Source organism: Aedes albopictus, chromosome 3 (assembly GCF_035046485.1).
Source record: "Aedes albopictus strain Foshan chromosome 3, AalbF5, whole genome shotgun sequence".
Taxonomy (NCBI): Eukaryota; Metazoa; Arthropoda; class Insecta; order Diptera; family Culicidae; genus Aedes; species Aedes albopictus.
Window position 1 is genome coordinate 114,735,325 of NC_085138.1, and position 12,954 is coordinate 114,748,278.

General features: G+C 40.2%; 1 protein-coding gene across 1 annotated transcript in view; it reads right to left on the reverse strand.

Annotated features, from left to right (window-relative positions):
• The window catches only part of LOC109413826 (uncharacterized), a 45,392-nt gene extending 42,062 nt beyond the window's left edge, over nt 1-3,330 (reverse strand). Inside the window, exons 1-2 of the mRNA XM_062857448.1 lie at nt 2,887-3,330; nt 2,629-2,820 (exon numbers count right to left, since the gene is read on the reverse strand). Coding sequence (XP_062713432.1) covers nt 2,629-2,820; nt 2,887-3,052 — 358 coding nt within the window. The 5' untranslated portion in view covers nt 3,053-3,330. The remainder of the gene's footprint in view (nt 1-2,628; nt 2,821-2,886) is intronic.
• Between the last annotated feature and the right edge of the window lie 9,624 nt (nt 3,331-12,954).

The following is a 12,954-nucleotide window of genomic DNA, read 5'->3' on the forward strand; positions in this document are numbered from 1 at the left end:
GGAGGTCAACGACTTTCTTAGTAATAGACGTGTGGAGCGGTTCTTCATACCCGTGCAATCTCCGCACCACGGAAGGTTGAGGGAGACTGGGATCAAGCTGGCGAAAGGAGTTTCTAATAATATCTGAGGTACCTAATTACACTCGAACCTCTATACAAGTAGTATCCATTTAAATAAATTATACTTAAGTACCTAGTGATCACGAATAAGATTTATACTCAATACAAAAAAGCCCTCTCAAACCTCTCTAGAATCTTGAGAAATGATCTAAAATCCCTTGAGATATCCAAAAACTTCTTTCAAGCCTCCGCAGACCCTCTTAAATCCCATGAATCCCTCTGATACCCCACTGAAACCATATGAAATGCATTGAAACGCAGATAAAGCCTCAGATGCCCCTGAAACTTATTGAAGCGCTCTTTAAATTATGTACAGCTTGCATGAAAGCTCCTGAAGTTTACTAAAACCCACGGAAGTCCCACTAAAGCACGTTGATATACCTCCTAAACTCTTCAGGAAACCTTTGAATTGTCAGATTCCCTCAGAAACCCCTTAGAACAGAAGCCCACTCTGTGTAATTTGTCGTTTCAGCAGAAATCGCTATGAAATCTTCCTGAACGTGACATGTAGCCCCCTTGAATCCCTTGTAAACTCCTTCGATACCCCATTCTTCAAATGCCCTGGAACGCTTTGAAACCTCGAGGAACTTCCTGGAAAAATCCATGGTACCCATCTGAAACTTTTCTGAGACACCCGGAGACATGACTTAATCCCCTCTTAAAATCCTTTAAATCTCCTGAATCTTCAGTTCAGTGGAGTATTCTCCACTGAAAGTGATTCTGCGAAACCTTCTGAAATCCTCCGAAGGCTTTCTGAAGCAACCTTGGAACCAGAAAATAGAAAGAAGAAGATGAGAGTGAGCACCACTCGTTCTAGTAGTTGCAGTTATTGAATTCCGTTCGCTAAGTGAAACGTAAACATGTTGCAGTTATCGCACGTCTGCTATACACATTTCCTATGTTTTGTATGGTAATAATCTACGGAGGATGACGGAAGGTTTCTGTGGGTCGATTGGAAATCTAAAATCAGTCTACGTAGTTAATGGACAATTTGAATATTGCTATGCACTCCATACATTCTAATTTTTGAGCGCATGTACCCGTAAACACCAAGGATGCTTTTCGAATTTCATTAAAAACTGGCGTTATGTAGGTCTAGTATCACAGTGCACGTATATTTTTATAATTGGTATCATACTAGGTATCATATCACCATAAGACTTGTCATCCAACAGCCCTCTTTTCAATCGTCATGGGACATCCGTTTGAGATGGATAATAGCACTCCGTAAGCCACCCTCAGCTCGTCGTATTTGACAGTAGTACTCAAACGATATTGTCGCAAAACAAAAGCAATCAAAATTTTCATGGACAACCACGCGTAGCGAATCCCCATACAGTTTCGTGGACCTCCGCTGAAGGGAATGAACGAGTACGGATGTCGTCCAGCGACGTTTTCCGGCAGGAAGTGGTCCGGATCGAATTGGTCGGCGTTTGGTCCCCAGATTTTTGGGTCACGGTGTATTTGATATGTGCCAATTATGATTCTGGTGTTTTTGGGAATTGTTTGATGGTCTGAAACGGTGAGAATGTGCTTAATTCCTGAGCAATTCGAGAGTTCAATAATCACTTACCGTTGATCTTGACATCATCGGTGGCAAATCGCGCCAATATCGCAGCAACGGGAAACAGTCTCATCGATTCCTTGATCACCATTTCAAGATACGTTAGTTTGGCAGCGTCTTCTGCAGAGATATACTCATTTTCTCCGGGGCAGACGGATGTTATTTCCTGGTAGCACCTCTCTTGTATCTCTGGATGTATAGCGAGAAGAAGCAAAGCGGCATTGATGGTTTTTGCTGTTGTTTCATTGCCTGCGAAAACCATGAGACCTAAATGGGCTAGAAGCTCTTCTCTAGGAATAGGCCCTTGCGATCGTAGATATTTTGCAAGGCAATTAACATAGTTTTGACGCTTTCCAGAGCTCGAAGCGTCGCCCATATCGTTAATTTTTGAAGCCATATCCACATGACGTTCTATTTTTTCCAATACGGTGTCGAAGTACGTTGTTATATACTTCTTTTGATCCCTGTACGCTTTGGTCCATCTATATATGAAATCGGGATACTTCCAGACTGTGAAAAATCGCTCGGCTACAAGTGCCATGAAGTTTTCGAATAAGTCCATCGATTTATCTCCATCTGGTGACAGCTGCATGTTGAACTCACACTCATAGGCCGTTTCTGAAATGTAACAAATACAGTTGCTCTGAGACTGTTGATACAGGTTGATGTACTGTTTCATAAGCCGTACCATAGATTTGATCCAGAGTACATTTCATAATGTCCCGGGTAAAGTCTCTCTCTGGTTTTCCAACATGTTGCTGAAGAATGTCCATCAGGAGAACGCATTTGTTGTTAAATATTGGAACATAACTCCCAAGATTTGATGGCCCAAATGATGGATTCATTGCTTTGCGCTGGCCTTTCCACATGTGAACTAGAAGGAAATATGCTGATCAGTATCTTCGATGTTCAAGTCCACGAGAGTTTAATCCGTATTACGCTTACCTGGTGAAGCAATTATCGTATGGGGAATCCAAAGAAATGAGTACTGGTGTGATTTCTGCAGACAGTGCTGGGAGTTGAGAACCGCCTGCACCGATTCGGGGTCGAAAACGCCAACGTGAGGCAACGGGCCCATGTGAATGCAGACCGGCGATGGAAAGCTTCCGAAATACCGTAGCGTATCAGCAAGTCCCTCTGGATATAAAGAGATTTGCGTATAAGTTCTGGGACATTTTGAATTCGGTTGGTTTCGAAACTCACCTGGCGTGACATTGTAGAACTCATGAGCATGTCCAATCACGGGCAGCGTTTTGGGACCGGACATGGTGGCCAACATTGAATACATTTTTCGTCGGGTCCACTGGATATACGAGTACACCACAACGACACCGGCCAAGAGGTACGGTACCAATAGAAGCCACCACATTTTCCCAGCAGGGGATCAACACTTGTGTCGGGAATGTAACACGATCAGCTGCAACAGCTCGGATGCACCGCACGATTCGAAATGAACCGGAAATTCAATTTTACTCCTAATATTAGTTCTATTAGCTACACATTATGAGCGGTAATCACGTATGACGTAGGAATTTAATTTGCACCTTGTAGCACATGCGTGGTGTGGTTGCCTAATGTCTATGGTGGGAAGATTGGTTGGAACCAAAAAATTAGATAGATGCGGAAATGCGTGCAATGCATGAATGAACAACAATCATATACAATTGTTTGCTAATGATGACACTGCCTCATAGTGAAAAAGTGTTGAGGCAGTTCTAAGCTTGGAAGCAGGGATGTAAATAATTGGTTGCACTTCACTATATTTGCGCTTGCTATTACCATTACTTTTTATTACATTACAAATTTAATATTTTTTTAATAAACCTGCCCTTGATTTGGAAACATGAAACAATCTTCAGTTTTTGTCCCGTATAAATTACTATTATCATTATTGGTTATTTTATAAAGCTTTCAGCCCTAGGCTGGGCTGTGTAATTGATTCGGCTACAGTAGTGGCATTTCTGAAGTTCTAATAGGCCAAATGATTTAGTTATCATATTCTATGTTCCTGGTGATTAGTTTTAATGAATGAATCGATGCTCTGTAATTTGGTTGAACCAGGGAAGCACAATTAAAGATAATCTCTTACATTTTTCAGGGTTTAAACTTCAATCCGATTTGCTTGTGTTAACGTGTACATTTTTGTGGCAGAAAGTGCACATAACACTAGTTTATAAAATTAAACAAAAGCGATGAACTTCTGCCGACCAACATTTTTCATCCATAATCACGTGCTGTTTTTTTTGAATTGTGGACCAAAAGAAATTAAGTTTTTTAAGTTTCAGTTATAACGAGTATCACACTGTTGAAATATTTTGAATTGACTAAAATTTTAAAATCTTGCATTGACGTGATTCAGTTTTAAATATTTTAACATGAATTGAAAGTTAAATATAATACGTTCGATCATCTTAATACAGGTTTTCGTGTCAGATTGAAGAAAGCCTTGTTTATAACGGATATGTGAGGCTATCTTTTTAATTTTGTTTGCATATTTTTCAAACATTATTCCATGCATTTTTTAGCGAGAAAAACACAATTGAAATAGTTATTTGTGTAACGTATTGCAAAAAAGTTGATGATTTCAGCAGGAGTTGAACATTTATGCAACGAGGCTTGCCGAGTTCCAAAAAAATCTCTCCTATGTCCTCAACATCTGCTAATTTTGTCATGTTCGATATCAGCGCAACTTTTATACTATCATTACTTTCTGATCCGTGTAGATAAATGCAGCTCCAAACGAGCGAAATGAATGAAAGTGAACTGTCACATTACATTACGTAGCAATCTGAAACAATCTGTTTCCGGCCATCTTCAAAAACTACAGTAGAATCACTTGGCATGACATGAGATCTCATACCTCGACTTGGCGGAAACACCTCACTCACGACCCCGTTATGATGCTTGCTGTCTCTGATGCTTGCTAGGGGAAGAACACGCAAGGGGAATGACACTAACCTTTGTTCTCCCCCTACAACTACATAACTGTCTTTATCTTTTCTTATATTGCTCTTACGCTCCCACTTTTATTTGATGATCTCGGTTCGATTCCCGGTTGTACTGAAGAATCCCGGTATAAATCTTAGGATGAATCCTGGAAGAAATCCCTTGAGGTATTCCAGGAAGATTCCCGGGAGGAACCACTGGATAAATGCTTGAATGAATCCAGCAGGAATCCCAGCTGAAATCCCGAAAGGAATCCCGGGAGCATTCCATGACATAATCTCTGAAAGAATCTCATGTGGAGTTTCAAAGCATATCCTGAAGAAATATTGGAAGGAAACCCAAAATCAAACCTAGGAAGAAATCCCGAGAATTCTTCATGAAGTGTTTGGAAGCCGAAGTGATCAACGAACCACTGAGTAGTTTTTCTTCTTTTCTGTTGGTTCTGTTCCAATCACCAGGTGAATCTATGTTCTCTTGTCGAATAGCATAGTTGACAAAGGAATACAAAGAAGATGCACAGATATAGACAAGCTGCGGCGGTAAGCCATGTGTAACACTTTCTGATAGAGCATCGTTGTCGTGGAGTATACTGTGATTATACGGGAGCATGTTGCTTCACATATTGGTACATTCGCCGAGTGCAAAACAAACAGAGTACAGAATATTCAGTAACGCCCGATAAAACTCCAAACACTGCCATGAACGAACCATGAAAGGATTTCTCGTGAAATCATTAAAATAATTTCAGAAGGATTTCCTGAAAGAATCTTGGAAGAATGCATCCTGAGCAAAATTCCTAAAGTAAATCCGTGAAGAATCCATAAAAAATAGTAGAGAAACTAATGACCTTAATGAACATTGGGAGAAATATCTGAAAGTATACTGAAAGTGGAATTTCTGAAGAAATCCCTAAGAAAATATGGAAGCGTTTCCTGAAAGAATTTCAAAAGAAGTCCTTTTGGATAAATCCTAGACGAACCCCTGAAGCAAACTCAAGAATCTCAAGAGAAAAAACTGAAAAAATGCTAGAAGGAGTCCTGGGAGACATTAATGAAAGAAAATCTCTAAAGGAAAGAAACCCGGTATTGAAAAAGAAATTAGGGTAGCGAACCACTTGGGCAGTGGCCGGTATTTTGGACACTCTTCGCTATAACTCAGTCAATTCTAAACCAATTGACTTGAAACTTTGTACACGGCTAGATACTATGCGTATCTCATCGCGTTCCAAAAATTGTGACAATTAGTTCAAAATTGACTGAGTTATAGTAGAAATGTGCCCAATATAGGACCCCTGCCGAGATGGTTCCACTTCCCTATGTAAAAAATGACAAAATTAAAGATGTATCAGTGTAGGAACAACCCGAGAAAAGTCTGATAGCAAATTGAAAACTAATTTTGATGTTGTGATATTGTAAATTTTGATAACTCAGGTTGTTGTCGTTTTGGTTGTTTTATCGGTTGAAACATCAAAAGTGAGAGCAGAAAAATGCTCCCGTGACAGCAAATTGAACACAATTCCAATGATAGCAAATTAATAACTGTTTTTGTTATCAGCGCAAGAAAAATGAAAAATCGTTAAATGTAGAGTTTTTCGATTGATATCAAATCATAAATGCAATACAGTGGTTTTTCGGTTTTATCACGATCAAAAAAAATTTTACCGTGACATAAACGAAACCGTGAATTTGGTGAAACGAGAAAAAAAATGTAAATTTTTTATTCAAAATCGTTCAGCTGCAAAATGTATGAGTCGCAGTTCACATTTTTAACAGTTTTGGTGTACCGGGCAGTGCTGTACTGATTTTATATTCATTTAACCCTCTAATGGATACCTGGGGTCCATTGCACCCCAGAGCCACTTTGAAGTGGTCGCAAAAAAGTTTGGATTGACACATCGGTCCCGTTTTCACAGTACCTTCAAACCACACCACGATGAGTTATTTGTGCAAAAATAACAAATATTTCATGGCGTACTATAGAATATTTTTTATGTCAAAGTTGAACCGGGCGATTTTGGTCCCCTGGGGTCCATTGGACCCCACGACACGAAAGATTATATCTTGTGATCGTCACTTCCTAGAATAATGCTGTCTTCGACAAAATTGTTCAATAGACCAAGGGCAATCTTGTGACGAACAAATTGAATTGGAATTAGCCCAGTAGGTGGCGCTATTGTTTATTCAAATTATGGATTGAAAGTTAAACTTAGCTTGAATATCTTGAGATTCGGAATGTATAGAAAGTTTGTGTCTTCAGCAAAAGTGTTCAATACATCAAAGATTATTTGGTAACGAAAATTATTTTAAAGTTTTTCTGCAAAATGGCGCTAATTAGTTCGTATATGCCCAGCATCCTAGATTACCGAGTGGCAAGCGTCCTCAAATAAGTACGCTTCTTTTGAAGTGAATATCTTGAGAATAACACAATATAATTACACTCTGTTCACAATATCGATACTTCCAATTTGGTGGATAATTTACTTCAGAATTGACTCACCCGGATACCTCCAGGAATTCCTCCCAAATTTTCTGAAGGAACTCCTACCAGGATTTTTCCAGAAATTAATACAGGGATTCTTTCAGTAATTCTTTCCGAGGTTCCTCTACGATTTCATCTGGGAAATCCACTTAGAAGCCCTCCGGAAATGACTCCCAAAACTACATCAGGAATTCCACCAGGGATTCAACTAGGAATTCATAAAAGGATTCTTCCACAAATGCTTTCCGAGATTCCTCCACGAAATCCTCCCAGAATTTCTTCAGGCATTTGTGACCGAATTGCTCGCGGGTTTTCTCCAGAATTTCCTCCCGGGTTTCCTGCATGAGTTTTTCTAGGAAATCCACTTGAAATTCCTCCTGGGATTTCCTTAGGAATTCCTCCGGGGGTTGCTTCAGGAATTCCTCCTGGGATTTCTCCAGGAATTCTTACCGGTATTTCTCAACGAATTTCTCCTGGGATTCCTCCAAGAATTCTTCCTGGCATTCCTCCAGGAATTCCTCTCAGGATTCATTTAGGAATTTCGCCCGGGATTCTCCAGAAATTTCTCCCGGGATTCCTCTAGGAGTTGCTCTCGAGATTCCCCTAGGAATTTCTTCCAGGATTCCTCCAGGAACTCCTCACGGGATTCCTCCAAGAATTTCTCTACAGGAGTTCCTTCCGGTTACGGGGAGGAAACGTTGAAATTTACATTCCATTTTATTAGATTTTTCATGAAAATATATTTTGTATCACAGAGCACAGACATCCTAGCCTATAGAAAATTGTCTCGAAAGCTGTGCAAGGATTCAATTTTTTTAGCGTTGACAATACTAGCGTCACCTATGCGGCAAGTTGCTACAATTAGTGGTGAGTACGCATATCTACATAAGTTTTATATTCACTACCGACAACAGCGTGGTGAGTACGCATAGGGGCTGTCCATAAACTACGTGGTCATTTTTTTGGGACTTTTCAACCAACCCCCCCCCCCCCCCCCCCGCGTGGTCATTAATCCATAAAATTTTTTTTATTTGTCCATACAAAATGGTCATTGTGTAGATTATGATCAAAGTATAATTGTATATATCCCATAATCTGTAATATAGACACTATAGATTCCATATGCTTTCCAAGGTGCAGACAACTGTAAGGGGCCGTCCATAGATGAAGTGGCATTTTAGGGTGGTGGGGAGAGTTTCTGATTATGCTACGAGCCATGTATTAGGTATGGGAAAATAGGGGGAGAAGGGGGGTGTCAAAAATCGTCAAAAAAATGCTACGCCATTTATGGATGGCCCCTAACCAAGCGATCTATCAATTCGTTTAGCTAAACGAGATTTACGGAACGATAAAAACTGTGGGTTGTGTGACGTCATTTTCTATTTGTACGCACTAAATTCACTATAAACACTTTTAAATTGCGTAATTCAACTATTTCTCCCCAAGTCTGTAGATTCTATAGTGTCTATATTCGGTAGGTCCATGTCCTGCCAAATAACAGCTGTTGACACCATCTCTATAAATAATAAGCATCCCGCACCAGCGTCTCTCAAAAGGAGAGAGAGTATCAAATGGCTCATCAACTGAACATTTTTGACCTACTCAACAACTAAGACACCATTTTTCTAAGAAATCAGGATCCTGAGATATTATGAGATAACAAATTTGCATGCTATCTAGCACTGCCTAGTGGTGGAATATCGAATCAAACGGTCCATAATCTATAAGTTCTTGACAAACCAAACAACTTTGCCGAAGACATCAACTATATAAGTAATCAGGATCCTGAGATATATGAGATTTAAATTTTAATAGTGTTACGTCTGTTTGTCTCTGATTCCTCTTGGGTTTATTCAAATATTACGAAACGCAAAATTTGACAACTTAAGGGCTCCTCCCTTCTCCGTGCAACAACCTTTGTATGGAAAATTTTGAATGAAACGTAACACAGCGCTAGAACACCTCCCACTTCTTTGCGTTGTGTAATATTTGAATGACCCCTTTTGACCCGCTGGACATATATGTCTACTCGTCTACAGCAGTGCGATTTACCCTATTGTTTCGGTACGTCTTGTCCTTGTCCGCTTGTTTAGGTACGTTATATCCTGTAGATCAGGGGCATTTTTCAATGCTCACTAGCACCACCTAGCGGAAACTTCCCGAACTAAATTGTTCATCACTAGATAGGCCTTGACTTTCCTAACATCTTTGCTGAAAACATCACCCTTTCAAAAAGTAAGGATCACGAGATACGCGAGAATATAATGTTGGGGTCCAATGGACCCCAGGGTCCCAAAACGGACCTTCATTTAAGGTATCCTCTTGAGGGTTAAGGATGTTTTAGAACAAGTGTGATAAAAACGAAACAAAAATCGTGATAAAATCGAATAGAAAACCGTGAATTTTGGCGAGTAGTGAGTAAAACGACTAGTGATAAAACCGAAACGCCACTGTAATATAATTGCACTAATTATATATCCCTAGAATTACTTTACCAAGATTTGAAAATATTCTAACACTAAATATTTATATTAATGCAAAACGAAAACAAAACTTGAAATCAATTTAAGTAAAGATAAACTGATATCAAAATGTGATATCTATGTGTTGCTGAATACAAATCTTGTTTTCGATATGCTGTAATTTTGTTGTTGGACTTTGCTCGGGAATTGAAGGATCTTCTAATGGAAGCGAGGAGTCCCTGAAAGGATCTGTTGCGGGAGCAAAGCTCTTTCTGAATTATTTTTAACAATTAAAAATTCTCTAGGACAAATAATTTCAATTGGAGTACTTACGAAATTCAGTTTCTGTCACAAACCCCTTGTCAGAAGTGTCATGGCAGGGCAGTGGGATAAATTCCTAAACCAAAAACTGAGAAGGTTCAGCGAAGGAAGCACGTAAAAAAAATTGAACCTTTCCCTGATTTCTTGGATCCAGGATGAATCGCAATAGAATCTCTAAATAAATTTTTGGAGGGATACCTGCCAGAAAAACTCAGATATAAAAAAATTAGTTGACGAATTTTTGAAGGAATTCTGGAATGGATTTTCATAAGAAATTCCAAAAAGAATGCCTGATTGCATCACGGGAGGAGTTGCTAAGAAAACATTGGAGAAAACTATGACAAAAATCCCGGGAGAAATCAATACAGGAATCCCGGGAGAAATACCTTGAAGAATCTCTGAAAAAAATAGGAAAATCCTGAAGGCATTCATGATGCAGGGTTGAGCATAACCCATTAAAAATCCCGGAGGAAATCACGAAAGAATTTCTCAAAAGAATTCCAGGAGGAATCAATGAAGGAATCCCGAGAAGAAACTTTTGAAAGAATGTTGTTAAATTTCTCTGAAAGAATTCCGAATACAGTAAGAAAAAATCACCTATTTTGGTAATGTTTTATCAAAATCTCAACATTTAATCAGTTTCGTACCTTTTAATTCCGCCCTAATTGCTTATTCTTTGACAGATACGCGTACTTCGACTACCACTTGTAATCTTCCTCAGTGTCAGTTATCCAGCGTGGATGGAGTGGATAACTGACACTAAGGAAGATTACAAGTGGTAGTCGAAATACGCGCATCTGTCAAAGGATAAGCAATTAGGGTGGAATTGAAAGGTACGAAACTGATTACACTCATTCGAAGAGGGTATTCTGCTTAGAGGGTTCGAAAAAGTCGGTACAAGATCAACATTTAAGTTTGTTTTAAAAATTCGTCAACGTTATCAACTTTTACCGAACTTCGTGAGTGTTTAACAGATAAAGGTAACATTTCACAGAAATTTGGTATTTTTTACAGAGTTTCGTTAAAAATTCGTTACCGAAGGCTCAGCATTTGAGATTTCGGTAAAAAATACTGAACGTGACTGGTCGTGAGGAAATCCGGGAAAAAATGCTAAAAAATCCATTAAAAATCACGGGAGAAATCCATGGAGAGTTCCCTGGAGTAATCTCCACGGAATCTCAGAAGAGTACCTGAAAAAAGTGCTGGAAGGAGTCCCAGAAGAAGACTTCAAAGGAATCCCGTTATTCGTGGAGAAATCTATGACGGAATTCTTGAAAAAATAATTGGGAGGAATTCCAAAAAAAACACGTAAAATTAATTGCGAAATATGGGAAGATATCAATGAAGGATATTTGGGAATAATTCCCGGAAATTAGGGCGGAATTAAAAGGTACGAAACTGCTTAGAGGGTTCAAAAAGTCGGTACAAGATCCCGAAAATAAATTAGAAATAGTCCAGAAAATAATCTGTGAAAGAATCCCGAAAGGACTTTTTTTTTTGTTTAGAGAGACTTTACCTCTGGGGCATTCGTCTCTGAGACCCGAAAGGACTCCGTAGTGGAATTCCAGGAGGAATGAATGAAGGTATCCTTGGATAAATCTCTGTTGGAATGCCAGGATATATCTCTGAAGGAAGTAAATAAAGCAATCCTGGTGAAAATGCTGAAAGAAATCCCTGAAAAATTCAGTAAGAAATCCCGGGAGCAGTCTTAGAAGGAATTCCACGAGGAATTTCTGATGGAAACCGAGGAGACATTTTGAAAGGATTCACTAAAGGGATGCCTTGAGATAATGAAGGAATCGTGGGCGAAATTTACTACATATCCAAGGCTTTCTCTAGAGGATTTCAGGAAAATCCCGGAAGAAATGCCTGACAGGATATCGGAAAGAGTCCCTGAAAAAATATACAGAAACTTCTGGAGGATTCCTTGAAGAGATCCTCAAGATCATCATAGGAGATCTAAATGCTCAGGAAGGACAGGAGGAGGAATTCAGACCGATGATCGGAAAGTTGCCAGATAAGGGCGAGCTCTTTGTGGCCCCTCTAGAAGACTGCTGGAGAATAGTGAAAGAAGCCATCAACGACGCAGCCAAGTGCACCATCACGTACCCGGTGATAAGGAAATGAGACGACGAAACGAATGGTTCGATAAGGAGTGTAGAGCGATTTTGAAGAAAAAGAACGCAGCGCGGGCGATAATGCTGCAGCAAGGAACCCGGCAGAACGTGCAACGTTATCAACAGTAGCGGAAGCAGAAAACGTGCCTTTTTCTGGAAAAAAAGCGCCGCCAGGCAGCAGCGAAGTACAAAGAAATACGGATGTTCTACCAGATTCTCAACGCATTCCGCAACAGTTTCGGGTAGCAAGCCAAAATATGCAGGGATAAGGACGGGGGCCTCTTGACGGATGGACATGGGATGATCGAAAGGTGAAAGTAGCTCATCGAAGAGCACCTGCATAACGTGGATATCGTAGGCATGAGAGACCACGATAACAATGCAGGGAATGATTACCCCATTGCAGCAGAGGACGGAAATGAACCAAATCCCACGCTGAGGGAAGTTCAGGATGCCATTCATCAGCTCAAAATCAACAAGGCAGCTGGAATGGATGGTATCGCAGCTGAAATCATAAAGATAGGCCCAGTAGGTGCCGTCTAGGTTGTAATGTGACGATAGACGGGAATACCTTCGAGGTGGTGGAGGAGTTTGTGCGCATCATCAGTGGCAGTCGTGCCTACTGCAGGATCAGAAGAAGCTGCGGAAATTGATGCACCCCGCATTAAATGCACCAACGCTTATAAGACTGATGGATCTCTACGGACACGAGACATGAACCTTGTCCGAGGAGGACCTGCAAGAACTCGGTGTTTTCGAGCGTCGCGTGCTAGGGATGATCTTCGGCTGTGTTTAGAAGAATGGTGTGTGGCGGAGGATGATGAACGCTTTACTTTAGGGCGATCTCGGCATCCAGAAGATATCCAAAGCCGGAAGGATAAGTTGGGCAGAGCATATTGCAAGATTGCCGGGTTACAACCCTGCAAATCAGTAGCGCGATTAGGTTG